The 27,720-nt window shown below is 40.4% G+C and overlaps 1 protein-coding gene across 1 annotated transcript in view; it reads right to left on the reverse strand.

Annotated features, from left to right (window-relative positions):
• Positions 1-27,720, reverse strand: part of COLEC12 (collectin subfamily member 12) — a 90,867-nt gene that overhangs the window by 9,649 nt on the left and 53,498 nt on the right. Inside the window, exons 3-4 of the mRNA XM_065752245.1 lie at positions 7,633-7,755; positions 593-691 (exon numbers count right to left, since the gene is read on the reverse strand). Of these exons, the coding sequence (XP_065608317.1) occupies positions 593-691; positions 7,633-7,755 (222 nt within the window). The remainder of the gene's footprint in view (positions 1-592; positions 692-7,632; positions 7,756-27,720) is intronic.

A 27,720-nucleotide genomic window follows, 5' to 3' on the forward strand; every position in this document is an offset into this window, starting at 1 on the left:
TGGGAACTGATGGTCCAAGTATCTCATTGTCCATCCATCCAGTATTGTGTAAGAATACATGGGCATGAACCAAATCAAAGGTGCTACAAGCTGTAATCAAATTAGTCAGCGGAGTAACATGAAAGATTGCATGTGCATCAAGGAGTAGTATTTATGCCTATATATATATATATCAGCAAAAGTACATGCCACTGAATTATCCCATTATCCCATGTCGCTGAACTAAATGCAGCGTGCAAATACTTCAGGATACAGCTATTTTTTTTTTAGCAGAAAAAAGCTCTAAACATTTACGATCAAGCTGCAAGCTAGTCCCTTTCCCAAGACTCCTGAGGACAAATTTGAAGTGCTTATTTAAGTATAAATGAATTCAGAGTGACTTCCGTAGGAATTGTAAATATTAAAGTATGCTTAAAATGCTGTCACAGGTAGAGACAGCCTTAACAAGTGTTTTCCCAAGTGCTTGAGAAACTGAAACAGAAGTGCTGCATCTTGTCATAGCCAGAAAGTTTTCAGACAAATTTCTGGCCACTGTCTTCCAGGAGAACACCGAAAAGTTGTGATAAAAAGGTTCTACTTGCATGTAGATTACCTAATTTCTTCAGATCACTCTCCACCTCTGTGAGCTTTTCTGTGTATCTTCTATGGGACGTTTCCAGGCCACCTGTCACATTGTCCATTTTTTCTACAACTAGGGAAAAGAATATATTATGATATAATATATAATATAATATAAGAGTATATTATGGAAAGAAGAAAAAGTGAAAATAGGAAGTCTAGAAAGCTACAAAATAAACCAGAAGAACACATCAAAATTGAAAAAAAAGCATTAAAACTGCCTTGCTTGCCATTACACTCCACCAATGTACTGCGAGACAGCTGCAGGATGAACTCCCATCTGCTGGTGGCGCCCAGCACACTTCCAGTTCTTCACTCTGCCAAGAGTTCCCACGCATTTCTTTACTCAGAAGCAACCTCCCTTATGAATAAAGAAATCTCTCTGTGAGTTTTCCTCATGAACCAAGTCCTTGTCTTTTCACAGTATTTCCATGCTACAAGCACAGTGCTTTGAGGGTAGAATGGTTGCTCAAAGCTCAAAGGGCTCATACACGAGAGAGAGGTCTTCCTTCTATTTCACCACGATCCACCAAGCCATTTCTCCTTGAAGAGGCCTTTCCATTTTTCTTTTTTAAATCCTGAGCCTTTTAATCACACACAAAAAAAAATGTCTCCTAGCTAGCAAGCTCTGGTCTGACGTAGCAGTCTGAAAAAGCATTTATTAAACACTTTTGAAATCAACATTTAAATGTGTTAATAATGGCACAGATCACTCAAAATGTTTCTAAAATTATTCTGACTTGTTAAGATTGAAATGGTGGCCAGTCAGCAAGTACAGCCCTACAGCTTCTGATGTGCTTTTCATTTGGTAATGTCTGAGTCATTTTCTTGTCACTGAGACAATTTGATGATTTGAATGAGTTGATATGGAAATGGAAAAAGAGCAACAAATAAAGAGCCTGGATTGGCTTCTAGTGACAGAAGTCTGTACTTGAAGCAACCAGGGAAACATCTGCAAGGCGAGGAGCTGTCTTCAACTTCCGTGGCAAATCTACTTGAACATGCTTGGCATTCAAACTGCAATCAGGGGCAGAAATGTTATTCTCATCACCTGATTATTTGGCCCTTAGGTTGCACTGGGAGCAGAACAGATATGGATGAACCCTGGTAGGGGCTGCATGAGGCACTGTGCCAGTCCCCTATTCAGATAGGAGAAATAATGTGTTTCCCATGCCTTTATAAAGGCAACCCAACTCTCTAGGCCTGTGCTGGCTTGAAGATACCAACCAGCTCTTTCTGTCTGTGAGATAATCTGCAGCCACAAAGTAACCTCATAGTAGTTGTTGCTATGTAAAGAATTGTTTTTCACTAGGAGTGGAAATTTAGGGCATATTTTGCTATTTTGAGCAACCACAACTAGACCTTTGAAGTGCAGTCCACCATTAACTTTGGCCTTGTTTTTCTGTCTATGGGTCCACAGATGCACAGAAGCGTTTTAATGCTTTCCAAAAAACCAACAGCAGACCAAGATTATCTCTGATGTAACTACACTAAGGTGAGTGCAGTTGCAACACAGGGAAAATCTCAAGATTTTCGAAGTGAAACGACATCCTTTGGTGAATCACCTTCATGCTCCCTTCTAACTGTTAACAATGCAATAAAAAAAAAAAAAAAGAAGCTTTACTGTGTGTGTAAAGATAGAGTCAGAGTGCAGATTTCAGTATTTGGGCTGATGGCAGCTGGCCTGCTAAAAGCCAGGCTACAGTAATGACCCTGGCTATAAAAATGGATTTGCTTTTTTCAGGGGGACCTGTTAAAGGTACATGTCAAAATGTTGTACACCATTTTTCCCAAATTAAGCCAAGCTGATGCTCTGTTAGTTCTCACTGATTGTCTTCCAGTTTGTAGTCCAGATCAGCCCAGGTCCTTATACAGATTCTCATACTTCATGTATGTATATATGCATGTATATATCTATGCATGTATATATAAATGCATGTATATATCTATGCATCACACATGGGCATGAGGACCACGCTTGGTATTTCTTTCTGGCCAGCACTAGAGAGCTCCTTGATAGTTCCACAATGCTCTGCTTTGTTTATGGATAGTCACCATGAAGGACATGGCTCACTCTGGGATCTTAGGATCTAGCAAAAGCATTTGGATTTAAAAAGCAGGCCCACTCCAAGTGTTTTAGCTGAACCTTTTCCTAGCAATGTCACATCATCTGTTAACTCAAATTCTGCATAATATTCACCTGCTTGCTCCAGTTATGCAGTATACCTGGAGTTGGAAAATGAATATATATTGACAATAATGAAAGGAAAATGTAGTTTATTCCTTTTGCAGTTTGAATGAATGAAAATCTGCATTTCAGATCTACAGTTTGTAAACCTCAGACTTTATGCTGCTCTGTAACAGCAAGAATGTTGACTGAATGAAATCTAATATTGGAAACTAATATTACAGCATTCCCTCAAAGAGTTTAAAGCACATGGAAGTAGTAGAATATTATCAATATGTAGTAGCCTGTACTGGCAGCTGGTGAAACTGGATGGAATTGCAGATACAACAGCATGTGCTATTTTCATTACCAAACTCAAAAAAAAAAAAAAAAAAGAAAAAAGAAAAAATGAAAATAAGAAAATAGAAAAGTAGCCCATACTAAAAAGACTGAAGGTGGTCTGTAACTATGAATATTCTTTGTGTAGAACATCCCAAATATTTGTTGAAGCATCAGTTTCATCAGAGGCCTTACTGGTATTACTGAAAACTGGCTGTAGTATGTATGGAAGACCATGCCTGTTCTATGTCTGAAGGATGGCAAATCACAGAATCAGAGAGCTGTAAGGACTGGAAAGGACCTCTGGAGATCATCCAGTCCTACCCCCAGCTAAAGCAGGCTCCCCACAGCGGGGTGCACAGGAAAGCATACAGGTAGGGTTTGAATACCTCCAGAGAAGGAAACTCCACAACCTCTCTGGGCAGCCTGTTCCAGGACTCTGTCACCTTGAAAGTAAGTTTTTCCTCATGTTCGTTTGGAGCTTACTGTGCTGAAGTTTGTGCCCATTGCCACTTATTCTGTTGCTGGGCACTGCTTGAAAAGAGCCTGGCCCCATCTCTGTGACTCCCACCCATTAGATGTTTATAAGCAGTGATAAGATCCTCCCTCAGTCTTCTTTTCCCCAGGCTGAACAGCCCCAGGTCTCTCAGCCTTTCGTTGTACAGGAGATGCTCCAGGCCCCTCGTCGTCTTTATTGCCCTCTGCTGGGCTCTCTCTAGAAGTTCCCTATCTTTCTTGAGCTGAGGAGCCCAGGACTGGACATAGCACTCCATATGTGGCCTCAGGAGGGCAGAGCAGAGGAAGAGCATCACTTCACTCGACCTGCTGGCCACACTTTTGTTAATGCGCCCCAGGATCCCATTATCCTTCTTGGTCACAAGGGCACACTGCTGCCTCATGGTCAACTTGTTGCCCACCAGCAAACCCAAGTCCTCCTCTGCAGAGCTCCTTTCCTGCAGGTCAGCCCCCAACCTGTACTGATAAATGCAATTATTCCTTCCCAGGTTTAAGACACTGCACTTTCCCTTGATGAACCTCATCAGGTTCTTCTCCACCCAACTCTCTAGTCTCTCCAGGTCTTGTTGAATGGCAGCACAGCCTTCTAGTGTGGCAGCCACTCTTCCCGGCTTCATATCATCACCAAACTTGCTGACTGTGCTCACTCCTAAGAGGTCTTCCAGTCCCCAGCAGCTTGACTCCTACAGAAAGTAACAGCACTTAGTTCTGTGGTGTTGCTCTGGACCAGGCGAGGCTGACATGATACTTAGGAAGAAGATGCTGGTTTAGGGAGGCTGGAAAGAGAACGCTGCTTTCAAATATTCAAGATAGTGGTTTTGCCTATATGATATTAAACGGTTGATGACTTACTCAGATTAACTGACATTAAGTGCAAAATTAGTTTTATCAGACATAGAATTTCCTTGATTTTTGTTCTTTTTACCCTCACAGGGTGTCAGCACAGCAGTGTGAAGTGCGGAGGAAGGCAGAAAGGACAAGGCTAAAAGGCAGACTGATTCTGATGTTCTTTATGAGGGTCATTCTGCTGCTTCCAACAGTCTGCTGCTCTCAAAAAATGTAAAGTCTGTGCCTTAAGCTTGCTTTCAGACAGGTTCATCTTAACTCTCAGCTTGGTGAGATATCTCTACACTGTGATCTTAAATTTCTGACAAGGTCACTGTGAAAAATTTAGTAAAGGTCCTTCAAAAGAAGCCAGATGTTCAAGTAGTTGCTGACAAGAACAGTGAGGAGTGTCCGCACCTGACCTACTCTGTTTCAGCTTCAGACAAGAAGCAGGGAGAAAATGTGCCCTCCCACCAGGATGTGCTGGTCTTGGGTGATGGCAGGGAAAAGCTGGGAGACAGGAAAAGCAAGCTGGTGAAAGTCATGGTGGTCGTTAGTCAAGAACATACAGAACAAGGACTGATCAGCAACTGAGAACTGAGAATCAGAAGTTCAAACTGAGAACACGAGCTTCTCTTAATGTAGAGAGCTGCAGAATGATCTTTCACCTTATCTAGGCTAATTTGGCACTGCCCAGTGCCAGAATTTCTATAGCTTTGTAGTTTTGTATTTTATTTAAGAAAGCATGTTTTAAAATCACAGTTTGCTTTGTTAATGTTTTTAAACAACTACTGCACATTTCTTCCGAAAGCAAACTAGTAGTAAACTCAGCTTGTTATTCCTTCACGACCTCGATATTTAATTCATGTTTTGGTTTCAGATTTCTCCAACCTACTTTGTAATTTTTACCACCAATTTAGAGGTTTGTTCTGTGTTGACTTTGCCTCCCATTGAGTTGTTTTTCTGTCTGCCATATTTAATTCACTGATTAGTAGTTTTAATGTTTTAAATCACAAAGGATATCTAAATGCTATGTAGGAAATGAAAGTTTTAAAAGTAGTTTTGGGCTTTATAAACATAAGCGTGGGAGGCAAATTTAATGGAAACTTAGCTAAGAGACTTAAAGAATCCCTGATGCCAGCAGAATTCCTTCTCTCTGTGTAATATTGCAATGAAAAAGACGAGCCAAACTCTAATGCAGAGGGGAGAGTTCAAGAGCTTTATAAAATTTTATTTTAAATTTTGTTTTTCCTTTAAGGCTTAATTCTTTCCCCACTAAGAAAAATATTGCAGCAATTCCTTTAAATATGTACTGTCAGCTAGGGGTTTGTTCAATTGCAAATATTTCCTGCAAGTTAGCTCTTTAGGCACTGTGGAGACAAAGCTCTTAAACTGCAGGGTACAAAGGGTGAAATTAATACTTGGCATGTGGCCACTTACTGCTTGGAGTTACTGAGAAGATACCTTGGACCAAAAAGGATTTTTCTCCAAAGCCTGTCTCTTTTGGAATTCAGGTGGAATTCATCACCAACATGACCTAAGGTCAGTGAAGATGTGCATTCTTTCCCCATTTCTGTGGGCAAGGAAATTATTTTGTCCTTACCCTGGATAAATATGGATGTACAGAAAGGCTAGTTCCTGCTCAGTCAGCAGTGACTGGTCAGTGCAAGAAGCAGGTTTAGAACTGAGTATAGAAATGAAGGGGACTCAGACAGGAGTGAAGCTTGGGGAAGAGACTGTGCTGGAGGCCCAAAAACAATGAAGCTGGAAAACTGTGGACTGAAATGAGGAAGAGAAACTCCCAAAAAGATATTTTGGACAGTTTCCTTATTGCTATTGCTTCCGGTACATATACAAGCAAATGTTTGCCAAAGCAAGATACAGAGCAATGGTCCCTCCACATGACGTGCTCTTTCTGATGCCAAGTGAAGTCTGATTCTCATGGTAAGCCCCAGAATTGACAACCATGTAATAAATTGCTCTTGAGGAAAATTCCACTAAATCCCAGCCATTTAATGTCTGGGTTACAGACCAGAAAGATCACATCCTTACTCACCATAAGCAGACACTTGCATTTTTATACCTGCAAAAGGCCCTAGTTTGTCCTCCCCTAGTCAGTATATCCAAACAATCTTTTCTAAATAGATCAAGAATCCTAAAAAGTCTTTTTTTCTCAGCATCTTACACATTCTTCAGGAAAACATCTGAGTGAGTATGTATGTACTCTTTTTTTTTTCACATTTGCTTTTAATTTACCACATTCTGCCTTCATTATATTGAAAAGAATATATTCTGATAGAATACCCTTCCCATTCGCTCTTCCTTGTTTAAATTTTCCATCTAAAGCAAGCAGTTTTAATTTTCTTCCTTCTTAAAACTCCAGTGAATCCTTCCAAGTCAGTATTTATCCCTTTCTATTTCTACAGTTTCCTCTTTTTTTTTTTTTTTTTTTTCAGTGGCAATGGACCAGAGATGATGTCAGTTCTGCTACTAGCGCAGCTGTTGGTGGCACAGGATGCACTGCATGCTAATCACGTGAAGATTTACTCAGCTTCTCAGAGGGCTTATGAAGCTACAACTCAAAGCTGTGCTCAGATAGGTAGTTTAAAGCTTGCCTGTTTTTCTCCGCAAGATGCTGCAGTGTTTTATGCTCAGAATAACATTATTCATTTACATTATCTTACAGGAGCCTCATATCTTACTTATTTCATACATCATAGTTGTGATTGCACAAGAAGACATTCACATTGATTCATTCATAACAGTATCTAAGTGACTACACTTAGCTAGTATCCATTAGGTATGGGAATTTTAAGCTATGCAATGTGAATTTTAAACTGTGCTGATGTACAAAAGGGCTCAGTGAAATCAAGGCTAAATGCATTGCAGACTTTTGAGTCTTCCAGTTAGAACCCTTTCATGGTGGAAGAAAAATCAGTTTCTTCTAATTTTTTTCTTTTAAGATTTCTAATCTAATTTCAAAACTTCATAATTGCTTGAAAGTGAAACCCTAAGGCTGAGGTTTTGTTGCTCTATGTGTACCACAAACAACAATGACAAAAGAATTCATATTCAAGATGAAAACACGATAAATTGCCTGTGTAATACACAAAAATCTCCCTGGATGCTTGACTGAAAGAAAAGTGTTTCATGTGATGCATACTTACCTTTGTATCCCAGAATGGCTACAGTAATTGTTAACAGGGCACATAAAATGTATAATAAGATGATGGAAAACTTCAGTGCCCAGTTATTTTTACATTTGGTACATTGAGTCCCCTCCTGAATACCTGCAAAAGAGGAGATGAAGAATTTTAAAGCAAGAAACAAGGGCTAAGGATACACTGCTGGTTTCATCTCTGTGTTTCTTTCCTCCATGTTCTAACAAACAAAATATTTATGTGATCAGATAAGAAATGGGTGCCTTGCTGCCTATTTTGCCAGGATAGCCTCCATTGTGGTTAAAGCATCAGCTTATTGATACAGTCCCTTTGGGGTTTTAGGCTGTGGAAAAGAAGCAGATTCTGCTTTGCTGGAAAACTGGAGCTTTCCTGGGAGACAGGACCATTTTCCGTCTCTGCTACCAAATGCGTGGAGAGCTTTGGAAGTCAAATATTTATCAGTATATCCTCTGTCAGGCATTATGCCATAGCAGCTCTTTCTCAGCATTCAGACAACCCACAAAGGCAACAGTAAATACTCAGATAAATAAATAAAAAACAGCAGAAAGAAAATACAGAAATACAATAACATCGTGAAAGCATGATGGGAGTCTGGGACCTACCTTGCGAGGCTTATCACAAATACCCACTGTGTGAACACTTTCCATAGTGAGAGAGAGGTTTTTTAATTTTTGATTTGGAAAGCACCATTTCCAAGCAGAACAAGGGCCGCAGTGCTAATGAAGCTAGTGGCAGATGTATGCCAGCAGAAAAATACTGGTGAATTTTCCCTTGTAGACATGTTTAAGATAAAGGGCCTCAATAACAGAAAACAAACCCTTATTGTTTTAAATTCAATCTTTTTTTGCTGAGTTTTTAAATGTCTTTGAGTATGTCATGAAAGCAATACTACTCTTTTCTTGATGCACTCCTCAGGAACAGTTTGATGGTGTTGGAAGCGTTGACTAAGATACAAAGAAATTCAGGAGAAATGTGACCCATGTGAAAATATGCAAACTGGGCCACTGCACTGAACTGAATGGGCTGGATTTATCCCTTGTTCTGACGTGCATTAGTAGGTCAGGATAAATGCAGCTTTCAGTGTCTTACAAAATATGCGTTTCTTTGATATTTTACTGTATTTGTGTACTATTAGAGGAGTCCCACAGGAAGGCTTTAAGCTCTAATAAATTATATGTACCAGATTACTTTACTAATCAAGACTTGTTCTGTAGCTTTTTATGAGTAACTTACATTTCCCCTGAGGCCTAGCCCACAGCTGATTTTACTTTTCCCAGCTCATGACCTTCTGTAGAGTTGATTTTTGCTTTTATTTTATAAGAGAAAAACACAGGCCTCTTCCCCTAGGTTCACCAAGACCCAGTGACCGATGCAGCATGTTAAGTCAACTGTATTTCCCTCTCAAAGAACTGCAGTCTAATGACTTCCTCAGGCCCATTGTACAAGAAGGAGGGATTACCAAACTAGAGCAACTCAGGAAGAGGATTTATACAAAGTTTATAGCTAGCACATATACTAGCCATGCACAAGGCAGAAATGTGTATCTCTCATGTCAACAGGTCAACCTTTTTTCCACATCATGCCATCTCATGTTTCCTAGACTCTTCAGATGGGATGCCACGTTTCATTGCTACATGATGCATATGATGCCATAGACTTGGGTTACTCCATGTTTAGGCATGAGATCAGTTGGGAACAACCAGTTCTTTTTTCAGGAACATCAGGAGAAAAGAAGACAGAGATATGCAAGTGTAAGCCCCAGAAGCAAAAGGAAAGGAGCTGCTACAGAGCTGGGCATCTGGAGAGCCCATTTATTGGTGCTTGGACTTGGAAGACTGGTAACACCTACACCACAAAAGAAAAGGTGAAGAGTTCATAATCTGACAGCCAAGTTTGCTTCTGGACCCTGGTGTGTGGGTTGGTTTTCTTTCTCTAGTTGATAGCTGTAAGGGCTTTACAAGCAGGGAAGTTCTGCTTGCTGAAAAAGTTGGAGGAGGAAAGCAATTTTCTAAAGTTTTGCAGTATTAATTTGGAAACAAGTTATTTCACATTTTCATGGTGTCTAGAGCACCATTTTGCTGCTGTTAGCTGGTATTAAAGGGCTCACTGAGGGCTCTGTACTGTGTGCTGAACATAAGGTTCCTCCTCAGAAAGAGTTTTAAACTTAGATTCCAGAACTCTAAGACTTTGAACATCACACATAAAAAAAAAACACTGGAAGTCTGGGGCACAAAGCACATCACATTCACCTTCTAAGCTTTACAGATAACAGAAAGCTTGCTCTCCGCTATTTTAATGTAAATGGAAGCAGGATCATATCCATAACCAGGAAAACTGACAAACTGCAGAGGTATGAAGCCTAGAGAAAGGCAGAAACATAAACAAAAATCTGACAGCGACTGCACATAGAAAAGTATCACTTGATTGCAGTCTCATATTAAGATTACTCATTTTATGACATGAACTGCTTTCTGTCACTGTAGTCCAACTTCCTGGGTAGTGTAATGAACTGAAATGCCACTGATGCCATTGGATGTATTGCAGTCCAGCATCATGTATCATGTATGCTCCAGTACATCACAAAGATCTTGTTTCACTTGTCTCACCCCTCTCTATTGCAGGTTCAATAAAACAGCACTTCGGCTTTAAGAACTTTTACTTTCAGTGTATTTCAAACAGACATCAGAACACTCAAACAAAAGCCAGAGCTTTCCATCCCTCAACAATCCAGCACTGCCGGTATCAATAACATAAACACAGCATACTGACATGATCATACAGACGATAGCAATTCCATTAACTAATCTGGGCTGGAGCTGCGCATAGCATTGCTTGCTGGTGCTTTGTCTGCCAGCTTAAACCTGTATTTGAACGTTAGTGAACCCCAAGCACCCTCATCGAGTGTGCCCCAGGTCCAGGGCTGCAGTGAAACACAAGGGAGGTCTAACAGGCTCTGTTGTTCTCCTTTCACTAGAGGTGGACGCAGTAAAGTCTTTCAGAATCATTAAATGTGTTCTTTATTGCAAATACATAGCCCTTAAGTTTCCTGGTACCAGCTGGCTTTCTATCTTACTAAGCATATAAAATTTACTAAATATAGAGGTACTTTGAAGCAAGGACTTGGAAGACTCATTTTAAGGTTATCTAGTCCAACTCCACTGTGAGTCTGTGATGTCTTTTTGTGCAGTTTAACAGTAGAGGCTATGAGCAAAGGTAAAACCAGGAGTATAGCCCTCCCTGTATAGGGATGAATTATAATGTAATCAGGGCTCCATAACCTCTCCAAGCAAAGAATCTGGCTTCAACTTGCCCCATTGCTCTTCCCTGCTCCCTGTTTTAGGTCCAGTCCCAAAGACTGCTTTGATAGAGGAAAAACATTTAGTCCATGCTCTGAGAACACTCCTTTTTATTGAAGGGTTGATCTGAAAAACACAATAGCCAAAGTACTAGGCAAGAAAAGATGGGAGATGATTTCAAATGCTCACTGTGATTACACAAAACCCATCAGGTTGGCACGAAAGTATACAGGTTTATCACAAAATCTCAAAGGCAAGTCTTGAAGGAATCCATGCCTGGGCTTTACTTTAATACAACTTCTACTTCCAAGAATTGATCACACTTTTACTCACATGACTACTCCCTTTCATGGCTCACATATGCTGTACTCTTCCATTTTACATCTCATCCAGGAATCCATATAGTAAAATGTACAGAGAAAGACCCTATATGCCCAATCCATTGCTAGAACATATGTAAAACCTGCAAAGCTGGGTTACTGGCTCCAGTCGGTTCTTGGTTTGTTGTTGTTGCTCCTAGTGTAGCATATTCCTCTCTGTGTCCTGTACACATGGTTTTAATGCTGGTCTGCTCCCAGACATTTGTCACTAACTTCAAAAACCAGGGAGCCAAGGTCACTTCCGCATGATGTGCATTTCTCACCGTGGATTTGATCAACATTTAATAAATATCAGATGGAACATGATGCGCCTCATTTTGCTGGACACATGCTTTTTTCCATTCCCTTTCCCGACTTATTTTAATAAGAGCTCTGGTTTTTCTATCTCCCTGTTGGGAAGACATCTGGCCAAACAGACAGCGACCCAGTACAAAGAGATCCTGCTGGCTTACTTGCTTTGGGGACTCCCTTCTCTGCAAACCAAGACGGTCACAAAAAAATATGCAAGTGAGACATCCCCCTGTTACCAGGCTTTGTAGTATTTGTTTTTATAGCATCGCATTCCAGCAGCTGAAGACTTTGTTCTCATGCGGGGGGTAGACATCTGCAGATGCCTTTTGTGCTCCAGATAAGCAGAGGTTTTGCTGGGGGAGGGGTTGCTTTTTTTTTTCCCTTTTTTTTTTAATCCTATGCTTTTTAATGGGAGGCTAAATACCTTTGCTCTTTGACACAGAGCAGCTATCTTACAAAACGCCTCCCTTCTCGACTATTTGGTGTGTCAGGAGCATGTCTTTTAGCACTTGAGGATGATATACACATATTTTCTTGCTGAATAATTATTTTAGAATTATTTTCCTCCATGACCTTTCCCTGGCTCTTGTTGCAGGATCTTAGGTGGCCCCACCATATTTCTGCCAGCAGATCAGTTTTGACAAAGGTGCAAGGTTCCCTTTGCAACCCTGATAAGAATTGTGCTGATAAGATGATTGAAGAAACGGAGTGCAGGAAACAAAAATATGTGCATTAGTTAGGAGAGGCTCTCCCCAGTGTGATTCATTGTAAAGAGACAACATCCCTTCCAGTTCGGAAGGAAGACGACAAGTCTGGTTCATATCATTCAAAAGATAATTTTTTTCCAGGATAATGCTTTTGAAACTGATGAGCAGTTGATCTAATAGCTATATTTAAAGGGGCCTGAATAAACTATTGAGGTAATGCAACATATAGGTGGGAATCAAATCTTGAGAGGTATTTAACCACGCAACAGTCTCCCAGTGGGTGCTGAGCTCACTGGCAAAAGAAGACCATTCCATGAGGAAGCTATAAATGGATTTAAATAACCAAATCCCATTAAAAAAGCACCTGTAAGTGATGAAATGTACACACCCAAGTGTAAAATGTATGTTTGTATGCATGTGTGTGTGTGTGTATGTAAAATTAGCATTACTAGGCGTCAGGAAACTAAATAAACAGGATTTTCAAATTCTGGCACATATGAGTGAACACATACATACATAGATATATTCACATAAAAACATATATGTGTGTATATGTTTTTTAGAATGAAGCACTCATACTGACACAAAAATTGGAGTATTATATTTGCACTCTCAAATCAAAACAGACACATCATTGCCAAAAATACACCTCACACGGCTTTGAGCCACAAAACTCAGACTGAAGTTTTTCTATGTTTTTTCTATGTGGTTTTGCAGGTTATTAACCTACCCCTCATGGAAACAAATCCTGTGATCCTCCATGAATAGTTTAGCTGCAATCAGCAAAACTGATGACTTGATGGCTCTGTATGACCAAGCTACCTCAGAAAGCAATCATTCTTCATAATGGTTATAAACAGTACAAACTCAGAGTGGTTCATGCTCAGCCCTGGCTGAGGCCCTGGGTACCAGCCTTTTTTTCTGCATCCACAGACTTGGTGATGACAATGGTCCTGCTAGGCCAGGGGATACGATGCTGGCTTTTGGTTGGATAGGTGGGAGCAGCCTGCTTTAACTCCATGCTCAGATTTTTTTTAATAACTGTCAAAAATACTCAGCACAAACATGCTGTCATTCACTCTGGAGTTCAGTAGTTTTGCTTCTGTATTTTTTAAATGCAGGCTTTGTTTACTTTGGAAAGGTTTCTGGTTATTTACAAGGAAGCAATCAAAGCAACTAAACCCGAAATCTAAGCGGTGGATATGTACTCACCTCGCTTGTGCCAGTTTTCCTGTGTCAGGTGGAAAATCATGAAACATGGCAGCAATGTACTTCATATTTCACATAAACACCACATGATACAGTGCCTCTTTTCTTCACAAATTAAAAAATAAACAGACCAACCCCTAACTGGTCTGTCCTCACAGGTTTCTGGAGGGTCCTGCACAATCTGATCACCACGTCACACAGCTGACAGCTTGTCTGAAGGACATCTGGAGAGGAAAGAAGCACACCCCAAAGCCCACTCTATGGATAGGAACTTATGCCTCGAAAGAGCTGCACACTGGGGGATTTCTTTTTCACACGGATACTCCTTTCTTGCAGCTATATAGTGACGAGTGACTTTCAGCTTGCATTTTAGGAGAATAGCATATTCTTAGACTCTTAGAACAACAACAACAACAAAGTCATTCTGTAAGGCTGAAGTCAGAAGACAATAGAAGAATCCATAATTGACAGGGTTTTCATAGTCCTGCCCCTTAAAAGCTATTGTCACTTCTGGGAGAGCAATGCTTGGACTCAGGCCGGCATGGCTCGATAGGCCACTTGTTCCTGAAGCTGCAGGCAGAGACACAAGGAGGCATTTTGTCCCAAAAAAAACCCCAGCGTATTTCACTGGAAATGGGAGGATTTCTTCTCTTGGACACCTCAGAAAACCCTTACCAGTGATAATATGCAGATTGCAGCCTGAAATTCTTCAGGGAGGAGAAGAAAAGTTTCCTCTATGAGACTGAGCCTGTTTGAGGCAGCGTCTGCTTCCCATAAATCCATAATTCCACATCTGACATAATGAAGAGTCTCAGAGGGCCAACACTATCATCTCTGGAAAGCTTTAAGCCTAAGAAATACTATATTCTACATAATGTACACAAAGCCTTTCATTATAGGAGGGAAGAACCCTCATTTTCGGCCCAACCATCATCTCTCACTTATTTATATAACCCAGCCAGCATTTTCTCTCTGGCTTTGTTCTTCTTTACAGCAGACCAGAGATTCACAATGAATTGTCAAAAATCCTAATTATACACTTCAACAACCATCACCATTTAATTATATACTATTACCAAACAATGTCCTACTGTGATTAAACACCAAGTATCTTAATTGAAAGGATACAAAAAGCCCAGCCACAACACAGGATGAGCAAAGACTGCTGAGTATCTGAACTGTACGTTACGCAAATATTATGAGCAGAACTGAAGAACTAGCACGGTTACTTTTAACAGATATCACAGATTTGCAGTAATTTAAGGTCCAGTCATAGCAGTATGGTATATCACACAACTTGAGGGTCCCGGCATCCCACAGACTATTAGATTTAAAGACGCGTCTAGAGCTTAACTCAAACCAGAATGAAAAAACAAACAAACAAACAAAAAAAACAGTTAAGTGCTGCTGCTTTTAAACTACTGTCTGGAACTAGAGAGATGTGTCTGCCCTCAGTTAATGAAACTCAAGAGGGGGATCACTCAGTGCATGTCTCTGGAACAAAACCCAAAAATCTAATTAAGCAGTTCAGAAGATGACAGAAAAAAAACTAGACCAGTTAAAAGAAGATAAAAATCATGTATGAATTAAAGACCTGTTCATTGACAGGCAAAACAGTCGCGCTACATCACAGAAAAAGTCTTTATCCAATCATAGACCAAACAGGAGAATTTTAGATAAACTTGCAAGAAGATGTACAGCCAGATCTATAAGGAGATCAAAGCCAGATCTCTGTTTGTGCAACAGCCTCCTAAGAAAATCTGAGGATATTCCATACAATGAGTTAATTAAAAATAGACTGAATAAAGCCATAGCAAAGTCACAGGAGGGATCTGTCCTTGAGACCTAAGGCATTTAGCCAGATGGCAAAGTAATGCCACTTCTGCTTACGTTTGGTCCCTCTGTTCTTAAATAAGCAAGCTGCTTTGTAAAATGTAGCTCCTAATTAAGGTGGTATAATTTGACGATTAACACACATATTCAGCTTTAATTCATATTACATTAGGCTGAAAGGAGGAAAAAGGTAATAGACTAAGTATATATTTTCCTTAATATTCTCTATTTTTATAATGCAGTATTTAGGCATTAGTGACCCTAGTATTGAAGTTATGTTAACTGGTAAGTAGAAAATAATAATAACTCTGTGATTTGGGGCTGTTAAGATGCAGTCTTCAGGAGGGCATCATGGTCGCAGTTGAGGCTGCAAATGTGGTTTGTCCTGATACTGCCAGTGGTGACACCTGTACTGCAGAAGGACTTGCTGGGGAAGTGGTGAGGTCAGCCACGGCACACGTGTGAAGCCCATTCTTTTCCACCACTGGCTTTATTAATTGCTACAATTTTTGACATCATTCTGAAGACAATGCTAAAACGTGATAGGTTGGATCACTTTTTTTACAGACCAAAGAAGAGCTTCACTTATTCTGCCACCAACAAAAAAATTAAACTTGTTATGTGCCAGCACAAGTCAAACGGAATACAGATCTATTCCATAAAAGTGTCTGAGTGTGCACACTTACACATGTGCATTTCTAATGCCACTGTAGCCACTTGTTCACATAACTGCATTATAAAATTCCACGTCTCTGCAAAGTGTGCTTTCAAACTCTTGCAACAAATATGAATCCAAACCAATTTTCACTGAGTTTTAAGAAGCCCACTGGATGTCTTTCTCTTTCATCATGGTTGACTTTTTTTCTGATCTCCACTACCTAGCAGGGCAGAACAAAATAAAATTTCAACTGTATTTGATGACAAAAAAATATTTCTCTTTTTCCATTTATGGAAGCATCCTCTAATGCAAGAATTGCCTCTTTTCAGCTGAAAAGTCAGCCTGAGGAAATTTAGAAGACATATTCTCAGATCAAAAAGAAAAAAGGAATTGAAGTTGTTTCTATCACTGCTGGATTCCCCTATTTGGAATTTGATCAAGTGATTGGGCCCCAAAAACAGAGGCCATGAGGAAGAGCACTCATAGAGGAAAGTGGGTGCAAAAGACACAGCGCATCTAGAGAGGAAGATACACGTAGAGGCATGCTCCACTTGTTTATTTAATTATGGCTGGGAGTGTAAAATGCCACTTGTGACCTTTTCCCTGATAACGCCAAGTCTGCCTGGCTGAGGTACCACTGCTGAATGGAGAAGAAAGGATGCTTGTAGGCACTGCATTGAACACAGTTTGCAGACACAACTCCACTGACTGTAAATTCACTCTTCATCTCTTGAGGCTGTACTACACATTCAGCTACAAGAGAGAAATTACGTCTAGGTACACAGTGCTCCCCTGGAATGGTGCCACATGGAGAATCAAGAACACTGCATTAAATCTCCTCCAAAGGCAAGGGGATGACAGGGGTAGGATTTATTTTTCACCTCACTGCTCTTATAAAGCCACTAAAGGTGTAGCTTTTTCTTCAGAAATATTGCAGGCCTGACAGTAGAGATAATAAATCCTGTTTCCATTTCTAACCTAATCAACCTCCTGCAAACAACCTCAGTCTCCACTTCCTTTTCCTGAATGTTATCTTTACAAGAGAGGTTTCTTCCTCTTTTAAGCTAGATTTCTGGGCTAAAATGAAGGACCATGACCCACTGCAGTTACCACCTTTCAGTGTTGCCATTCTATTCTCCCTTTCTCCTCTTCTCCTGTCTTCTCCATGTCCTGTAGTTTCTCCAGCTCCTGAGCTCTCCTTCTGTCCTGACTCATACACATCTCATCAGCATCCAATTTCCTGGATAAAAAGCAGACCAAGAGTGCGTTCCTCAAGCAGTCAGAACATTTTCACACAGTTGTGCCAATGTGCTGTGCAATGTAAGGAGCAACAGCCCTAATAAATGGGATTATTTTCACCTAATACCATGACAGTTGCCATGATTTTTCCCTGTTCATCTGTATCTAGAGAACAAAATTGATTCCATAAATTGCTATAACTTTCTGCACAAAGATAGAACAGTGACCGCTAAATACAATTCCTGTTTTCCCTCCTAATAAATAAGTAAATATATACTGTCTTGACAACCACTGGAAACAGATGAACTAAATCCACACATGGCAAGTGAGGAAAAGCTATGCTGAACTGTATCCAGAGCACTGTAGTCACAGATAAGATAAGCAGCTGTCCAGGAAAACAAGTAACATACTACCTATTTACACAGTACCTATCTACTGCCTTCCTACTGTCAGTGTAATTGCCACGTAAAATAGATGAAAATTACTGACAATACAGAAATATGAAAGTTGTTGAATCCATTAAAAGCCTTCTAGCAGCCTGTCTTGTAAAAATGAACCAGTTTCTTAGACATCCCCTAACAAACGGCTGCTTGCATTGCTACAGCAACAATAATAATAGCAAAAATAATACCTGCAACAATAATAATGATCTTCCTGAAACGTATTTTGGGGCAGTTGGACTAGATGATCTCTAGAGGTTCTTTCCAACCCCTACAATTCTGTGATATATCCCTTCCTGAACTTGCACAGAAAGAAATCTACCATCCTTTGATGAGTATGATGAAATGACAGAAAACCAAGTAATTGAAACTATTTTTAACAGAGTCAGGAAATTGAAGGGTCTCTGGCTCCAGAATAGCACAAAGGGAAAAACACAAAGGGATCTGCTTTGAGGTCATGGACCCAGTGACTCCACATCAGCAGATAGAGTACTCAAGTATTAACTGGGTGTATCATACAGGCTCATTGCTATGAGTCTTAAATTGAACCTAACAGCTTTCTTATTCCAAAGAATAAAGAAAGAAAGCAGATCTTGCTACAAACTTTACGTGCTTTAACGGTATGTTAATTAAAAGACACAAGGCATAACACAAACCTACAGCTATGTGTGGGAATTTGGAAGAATATATTTTAGATGAGAAACTGTGAGCGAGATTTGTTTCTTTTTTCCTCAGTAGATTTGCAAATATGCTACTAGAAGTTCTTAAGAAAGGTACAATGCTATAAATTAAATGGAAAAAAAAAAGCAGTGAAAACCCTAAATCTTATCTTGGTTTTCAATAAAAGCAATCTTAACAGAACATAATGCTTGCTTTGAAGGGAAACAGTTCAGGTAAAAAGGAAGAACTGAGTGAACTTTGATGATATATATACAATTTTTTAATCTTGAAAAGTTATTCATCCGAAGTGTACCGAAGTGTTTTAGACTGCAAATCTAAATATCTACATTAAAACTGACTTACTGGTTTCCAGTGTTTTTCTAGACTTGCAACTCCATCATATGTTGAACTTGTTAAAGAATGTTGAAGTTCTCAAATAATTGCTATAAAATCAAGTTTCCTTATTTTGACATGATAAAACCACTTGAAAACATAAGGAAAATGGTCCCTTTTGATACTTATTATAAAAGGTGGCAGAAAAAGGTGATTCAGAATGTTAACAGATTTGCACACAACTATATCAAGCCTGAATTTGTTTTTTCAACTCTTATTTTTTGCCAAACTCCAAGATTTATGTTGCTTCAAGCAAAAAATGACTGAAGCAAATTTGGGGTCAATATTTAACTTCAGGGTCAACACATCCTGCTTTTTCACTCCAAAACAAGTCAATATCTGCTGTTATTTATGCCATACTCTGCAGCTGCTCTTCGGAACTCCAACAGAGAAATACATTGCACCCTTGACCCGTAGCTTTTCAACCTAGCTGTGGAGACACTACAATTTATTTGCCCAATGCAAGTGTCAAATGTTTTCAGTAGATCACTGCACTAAACACTCTTGTTCCTTCTCAGTTTCAGTCACACAAGTGTAACCTCTCTGGCTTCCACAGACTTGTACACAATTGCAGGTGCATCACTGAAACCAAGGAGCTGTAAAATGATGTTTCTTCTATGCCAAACTAAAAGCATAGAACAAGAAGAGCAGGAAAGCAGCCAAACTGGCAGCTCAATGGAAAGTTTGGATTTAAAAAATAACACATAGCAGTATGACATTTAAAGAAAGTCTAATGAGTTGCAAAATAACTCTCTGTCTTCAGGGTCCAGAGGCATTAAGTTCCTGTACTGTTCTAAATAATAAGCTGAAAAATAATTTTCACATTTTAAAAGTATTTTCTAAAAATACCTGTTTCTCAGCAGTTTAATTTGACTTTGAACATTTATTTCTCGTCTGGTTCCTTGTATGCCAAGTTTCAGCTCAGTATGATTTTTTTCCATGGCTTAACTATATACTCTTGAAAAACATGAGCAGGAAATGTTGAAAGCCAGGAACTATAGGTAAAGACTCACAACACAAACAGGACCATGAAAAGCAGCATGATCAGAACCATAAGGATAAATCCAATTAAAGATATCTTTTGTTTGTTACACATCTACCACCTTTCTGGGCAATCTAGTCCCTCACTCACCCTTATTGCAAAATTAGACTTCTTCCTTGCATCCAGTCTAAATCTCCCCTCTTTTAGTTTGAAATCATTTCCATTTGTTCTATCACAGCAAACCCTGCTAAAGAGTCTGTCCCCATCCTTCTTATAGCCCCCCTTTAGATACTGAAAGGCTGCTATCAGGTCTCCCGGGAGCCTTCTCTTCTCAGGCTGATTTGTAATGCAGGTTCTTCTCTCTTCCACTCCTTCTTGTATTGAGAGCTCTATTAAGGAAAAGTTAAAGGCACTTATGGAAATTTCCTCTAGGTCTTTTGCCAAGGTGCATGAACAAATTCAGGTCAAAATTTTGCTGTACATGGACAGAAGCCAGAGGACATAAGAGTGCTTTATTTTTAATCATTATTTCATTAGTTACTAAATGGCTTAGCCACTCCATAATATTTTGTGCTGTCTGAAAATGGCATCCAGCTTTGTGGGAGATCCTTCTTGGGCCTCTTTCAGATGTGGACACAATCTTTGTAAGATTTCCAAAGGACCACAGAACTTAACGCTTAACTAATGAGGCGTGCAGGGCAGCCATTCAAGCAAGATGAATCACAGCATAAGCTGGGACCACTTACAGAAAATGGCTGTTAACACCACTAAGAGTATGATGGAAACAAAAAGCTTAAAATTGTGCGCTGTGCTTGAAGAGCAGTGGCTCCAAGAGGGAAAACATGGGAGAGATGACAAGGAAGCTACCAAAGAATTTCCACAATGATTTTAAGGAAAAGAGAGAGGATCCAGCTAGGCGCAAGGAGCTGGAAGCCCAACAGGCCTTGGGAAACATGGTGCTGACACTCAGCTTGTCACAGGGACCCCAAATGTCCCACCCATTGTTGTGGCTGGAGACAACACCTGCACCCTGGACAACCTTGGGTCTCTGGGCCAGGCTGGTCAGGCAAAGACCATGAGAAAAAGTCTGCTGGAGTTAGTGGCCAAGGGCCTCCATGGCTGTTAGCTTCAAGGCAGCACGTACAGGAAGGGGATGCCTTCAATACCCATATTTACAGAATGGAGGCTGCAGGTCTCAAGGAATGGCCTCAAGTTGTTCCAGGGGAGCTTCAGGTCAGGTATTAGGAAAAACCTCTCCGAAAAAGTGGTCAGGCACTGGAAGGGGCTGCCTGGAGCTGTGGTGGTCTCACTGTCCCTGAAGGTGTTCAAGAAATGTCTAGATGTAGTACTAAGGGACATGGCTTGGTGGGCAACATTGGCAGTAGGTGGATGATTGGACTAGATGACCTTAGAGGTCTTTTCCAACAGAAATGATTACTATGTTTCTAACTTAAGTCCCTGGCTACAAGCTGGAGGCAGAAAGAAGAAAGATGCCTGTTGAAAATGAAGCAAAAATGAAGCAGTGGAGGTGATTACAACTGGAACAAATTAGCATCACTGGGGATTCCCTGTATTTTAATGTCTTTAGATCAAGCTTGCGTCCTCATTTAAAAGATACACTTTAGCCAAAACTCAGGTCATTGGAGTTAGTACAGGAGCAACTGGATAAGGCTATGTCCTATCACACATGGGGACAGAGCAGTTAAGCATTTTGGCTCCAGTCTCCATGCATGGAAAAAGGTGTGTCTCTGCTCTGGCCTGTTGCATATGTATTTAGGAGAAAATCTACAGTGCTGACACAGTGTCTCACTGCCCTGAGGAGGATGTGCCTTTCAGATCCAGCTGAGCCCAGAACGAAAACAGAGAGCGAGAAGATGATCCTCTCAGATGTTTCATGGCACTGGATACTGATAAGGGTCAGTATAGCTCTGCACGTTGGAACATAATAGCATTTCTTTTCTTCTCAAACATATGGTAAGTCTGTTTGTACAAGGAACAAAATAATGTGAATCAAAAGGAACAAAGGCTGGAGGGTAATTAAAACCCATCTGTATTAATACAATAGGAGAAACTGCTCAGGGACAGTCCATTATGTTGAATCATGGCCCTGGGATACTGCCAGAAAATGCTGAGATATCATTTATCCTGTTAGCTAAACACATTCTCTGTGTTCTTTTTCCCTGAGAGTGGACACACTCTGCTGTGTGCGACCTGGCCCTCTTCAGCAAGGGTCTGCCAGTGTGCAGGTATCTGGAGAGCTGCAAACCAAGGCAGGTATGTGGCCCTTACTCAGGGATGAAAAGATACCATTCTGATCTTGGCTTTCTCTCATTTCTAATTTATTTTTATTTTTTTAATAAAGGTCCTGGATCAAAGTCCTAAGGCTGACTGTGTAGAAACTTCTTCAGTGCAGCTCACCAAAATCTGGTGGGAAGTTCTGTCATGACAAGCTCTCTTTGTCAAAGTGCATCTTCTTTGAAGTGCACTTGAAATACATGGAAAAATAGGGTGGAAGAGCAATATTTCAGTCTATTAATACAATACTAGAAAAGATTATAGTACTACAGCACACACACCATGAGTACACAAATCAACTGCTGATAATGCTTGTGACTACTAACAGTCACAGTGTAAGAAGGATTTAGGATCAGGTTGGGAAACAGCAGCATCTTCTAAAAAACTAGAAAGTGCTAGCTCTGACAGGCTTGTGAAATTAGTTCCTGAAGTACTACTATTTAAGACAGAGTTCACTTGATATTAATGAGAAACTACTGAGATGCAGCCAGCCCACACAATCCCTACCTTGCACACAGTTTCTGTTCAATTCACACTCCTTAGTTACAACAACAAAGGTAAAGGATAATTTGATCGCTATCAAAAAGATAGTGATCCATCTTGGGATGGTTCCCTCAACCTGTAAGGAGAACAGAGATCTAAGAGGTTTCTTGTCAGTTTTTCACTCTGTAGCACATACTTAGTGCATCGGCCTTACACAGCCAAGAAAACCTGCCTCCCTGTGAGCTGTAACCTTTAGCAATTGTATTCACCACAGTCAAGGAGTTCACGTTCTGGCTGAGTTTTTCAGCAGTCTATAGATATATCACTGTTTTTTGCAACTTCTTTGCCCAGCAGGCAGCAGAACATGCAAGGCTGGGTGCCCCCTGCAGACAAACTCGTATAGTTTCCCTGACACCTACTAAAATGTTGTAGAACTGAAAAGGTGAAAGAACTGAGGGTGCTTAATTGTGTTGCAAAAAGACAGACAGAGGGTCTGCATCTTCTTTACCTACCTGAACTGTACCTGGAAACCTTACAAAAAGTAGGAAACGTTGCCTTGAACTTTCATTAAGTCTTAGTGTTTGGATTCAGTGCTGGTTCCCGTTGGCTTACTCCATCAACAACTGACATCACAGACTGATCTACTTTACTTCCTTACAGTCAAATGCAGACCAAAATTGCCAGTTGCTACCCACTCACTTTCTCAAAAACAAACAACAGAAAGGACGGACCATCTTTCAGCTGCACAGGACAAAGGTTGCTGCAAAACACACTACTTCTGAAATTTGCGGTTTCACTTTGCCCGATCAAGACTCTTTTTGGCACACATACATTTATTTCAACAGATTGAATTTATTTAGCAGCTATTGCAAGCAGAAACTCAGTTCTGAAAGACTGCTATAATGAATTAGAATAATTTTCTGTAATGTAAATGAAGTCTGGTATTCAGATGGCCTTGCAGATGCACCAGCTCTCTTGCAGCTGTAGACACTAAGAAATCTGCAGAATTTGTCCCTAAATCTGCAATTGTTTGATGACACAGTAATAGTAGTGAGACTTTCAAGTGACAAGATTACTTTAGGATGCTTTGTAATGCAGCATTTCAGAATACGTAGCACAAAACACTGTTGTAAATACATGAGAGGAGCTTAACTGAAGTTGCTGGTGGTTCATCTCTTGAAATCTCTTCTATGACTACTATTATAGCACGTTTCTTTATAACCAAGGCTCCTGCTTTTAAGCACATGGACTAATTGCACTTCCTTACTTGTTCACAGCTCAAGTTCTAGGAACGCGGGCATGGTGGGAATGGGGTGATGGCTGGAATAGACTATCTCAGTGGTCTTTTCTGGCCTTAATGATTCTATGATGATGATTATTATTTTCGTCAAGCAAAAAGGGGACTGGAGTTTTGGCTGAGCAGGCGGAATGAAACAACAACTCTAGAAAAAGAAAAGTATATGTTTGGGACAGACACTGAATATGTGGGAAAAATCTATGATTCAACAAGTGCAGAACTTGAAGACAGAAGAAGTTATTTGTTCTAAATTTTTAGCCTTTTTTTTTTCAAATGAAGAAAATTCTTTTGTCATAAAAATATTGCCCCAAATTTAGATTTTTGGCATAACCCAATCTTCAGCCCTAAAATATGCCACATTGACTAGATCTGCAATATCCTGACACAATGGTTAGAGAGGAATTTTAAGCATTTTTCTTTATTCACACCTTCGATCTTGAAATGCAAACTGTCTCACTGTCCTCCCCAAATAGCACAAGAACAGATCCTCAGCAGGTAGATTTTAAAAGATCTGGTTACTCTACAGCAGAGATACTCCATAGTCACAGGTTTTTCATAGAACTTGCTGCCTCTTTGAGCAAACTCTTCCTTCTGAACCAAATTCTCAGCCCTTTCACATCAGTGCAAATCCATAATCACTCCAGTGTTGTAACTCCAGATCTAAATTAGTACAAGTGAAAACTGAACAGCATTTGAAGAGTTTCAGATACTTCTTCTTGAAATAAACTGTACAGGCCTTGTCCAGTAGGTCTAGTTATGTGTTTTGAGATTATTTTTTGGAATATCCAGAAGGACTTGAAAAACAAAGAAGGCTCATTGATTCAGAACAAAAATTATGCTCAAAATCAGCTTCTCTCTTCCCAGGACCAAATCTTTCTTTAGCCCTTACTGCTTCCATGTCAAGGCATTGGGGACCCTGAAAATAGACAAGACTCAGCCTGGGTCATAGAGAATAACATAAGTAGGAGAAATTAATGCAAAGCAGAACCTATCTGCTTGATCACTGCACATGTCTATAATGTCTTCTGTACTTAAATTACTCATTCCTTATGCATGTTGTACATGAGAAAAAGATAAAGGCTCACTTAAGAACATTAGTAAATGAACTGCATTCAAAATGCTGCTTAGTTAGCAGTATATCATTCAGTCAAGTGAGCATTTATGAGGGCTGAGAATTGTGTGATCCCAGCTCACATGCCTCCATCCTTACCCAGCTTCCCCATTGTCCCAGTCTGGGGCCTCTTTTCTACACCAGCCAGTTTGGTAAGTACTGAGGAAATGGCAACAAGACAGGGGTAGTTTAGTCCTTTGTAACCAGGCTTTGAATATAAGCCATTTGAAGTAAGAGCTGAGTGACTTGTATGTGGTGTGGTGGCTCACATGTGGTGTGATAACTCACTGTTTAGCAAGTTATCTTCAGTCTTCTTCATATACTTGTATCTTTCCCCTTACAGAGCTCTGCAGGTTTCTGACACCTCACTGACAATACCTGATGCACAGCTAATTCCCCTTGTACAAACATAAATAAGGCTAGATATCACACAGCACTCCTCTTGGCATCCTGCCTGCTTCTGCAGGATGTTTATCCTCTGCTCAAGAATTCATGCTCTGTGTGTGACAGCTAAAGCTTTGTGCAATGTGAGATCAAAACTGCCAGAAATCCTTCCTGTAGGCATCCACAACAATGTGTTAATTTTCCATGTCATTTCAAAGTGGAGCATATCAATGGTTCATTCCTTGCTGGTTTATGAAAAAAGTCAGAGATTTTTAAGTCAGGCTGAAGCTGTCATTAAGTCTTACAGATTCTTTAGAAGTTTCTGCAATGAGTTTTCTCTACATTCTTTCTTCTAAACTTCTGGACCCTACGTTGGCCGCCTCTTGACTTCATGATTAAAATCCCCTTGACACCAGATTCTTTACATTGTTTTCTGACCTTCTCCAGCAGAGCCCTGCGGTTGCTGCTACCTCCCTTTCCTCCATCCAATTCTTTCACATTTAACACATTCTTCTGCTACAACCCCACTCTGCCTTTGACTCTCCATCCCTGTAGCATTTAAGTGGACCTATTGGTCACTCCAGAGGTCTGTTTATAGCCACCTTCTGAATCCTGAAGTCTTTCTTCTTATCCCTTGTCATTTCCATGGCTTGGACGAGTATACTCTTTGCTGGGTAAAAAGCTGGCTGGAGGGCCAGACCCAGAGTGTCGTTGCAAATGGAATTAAACCTAACTGTTCATGAGTGATGTTCCCCGAGGATTGGTACTGGGGCCCATTCTGCTTAATATTGCTACTGATGAAAGGAGGTTGCAGCATGGTGGGATTTGGTCTCTGCTCACAGATAACAGCAACAGGACAAGAGGGAATGGCCTTTAGTTGTGCCAGGGGAGCTTCAGGTCGGATATTAGGAAGAATTATTTTTCAGAAAGAGTGGTGAGGCACTAGAACAAGCTGCACAGGGATATGGTGGAGTCAGCGTCCCTGGAAGCGTTTAAGGAAAGAGTAGATGTATTCAGAGACATGGTTTAGGGGCAATATTAGTGGTAGGTGGATGGTTTGGACAAGGCGAACTTAAGAGATCTCTTCCCCCCTTAACATTTCTATGATTCCCTCAAAAAAAAAAAAAAAAACCAAACTGCTGACATGCAGTGGAGAGTAGAGGCTGCTCCCTGCTTCCAGGTCCTTGAGCACTGTGCCCCAGCCCTGCTCCACCACCTCCCGCTCCTGGTGCTATTGGCTGCTCTGCACACATGTCAGACGCCTGGCCTTCTCTTGAGCCTTCTCCTATCTCACATGCATTAATTCTCTACGGTTAGTGTCTTCTCTTGTGTCACATACATCCCTGTGCAGAAGTTCTGTCAGGTTGGAATGTTCCAGTTTGAGCAGTGCAAACTCAAGTATATTATGAATGACTTGGTGAATAAAGAATTAAAGCTTCTCCATCTGGAGTTCTGACAGTGAGGGCCTTAGAAATACTACAGAACAACATTTGCAAAATAAATAAATAAATAAATAAATATAAAAAAGCAAACCAAACCAAGAACAACCCTCTAAAATCTCCTCCAGCAAAAAGGAATAGGATATAAATAATCCACCCATTTCCATTGTAACACCACTTCAACAAAGACTCAGAGGAATATTTGCCTTCCCAAAGTCACAGACTCGATGCTCATGTCACGTAAGACATCTGTGACAGATGCTGACGTTGTATCAAAAGACAGTTATCACTCCACTGATAAACTTGCTATCCATTTCAGAAAGGCTTTTATATTAAGCTGGCAGCTCACCTGGCTGTTGACAGAGAACTCATCAAAGAGGTGCTGAACTAGAAACAGCCTGATGGAAATCCAATTTTCAGCACCACATGCCTTCAAATGGCAATATAGTCACTAGCAGGACTTGTGAGGAAGCAGAGTGCATGTCTGTGCAATGTAAAATACCTGACAGCTGCTGTGGATACTTAGCAGGGCTCACCACAGCCTGTGGGTCAGGGCTGAAAGCTTCACCAGGGGATCCAGCTTAGGAAAATGCATATGAATCAGATCTGCAAAGCAATTGGGTTGTGGGACAAACAACTTGGCTACAATTGTGTTGGGATTTTTTTGTGTTTGTTTTAATATTTCTAATTAAATATAAAAACTAAATGCCTGGTCATAATAGAGAAAGGTGAGTGTTTCAGCAACAGGATGAGGCAGTGAGGGTAACCACCAGAGCCTGACAGCAGGAAACCTTCCACCTGAAGAGAGAACAAAGGCAACATGTGTGTGTATAAACAAGATGTAGAGATGCAGCATAATTGAGGCTGGCGAAGATACTGGGATAATGTACTTCCTTCTAACACCCACTCATTGAAATCCTGAAATGCAGCAATAGCTGGGACAGTTAAGGAGAAAGGATGATAAAAAGCTGCCTTA

Source organism: Cyrtonyx montezumae, unplaced genomic scaffold, assembly GCF_038088225.1.
Source record: "Cyrtonyx montezumae isolate F1298 unplaced genomic scaffold, pur_monq_1.0 scaffold_8, whole genome shotgun sequence".
In the NCBI taxonomy this organism is placed as follows: domain Eukaryota; kingdom Metazoa; phylum Chordata; class Aves; order Galliformes; family Odontophoridae; genus Cyrtonyx; species Cyrtonyx montezumae.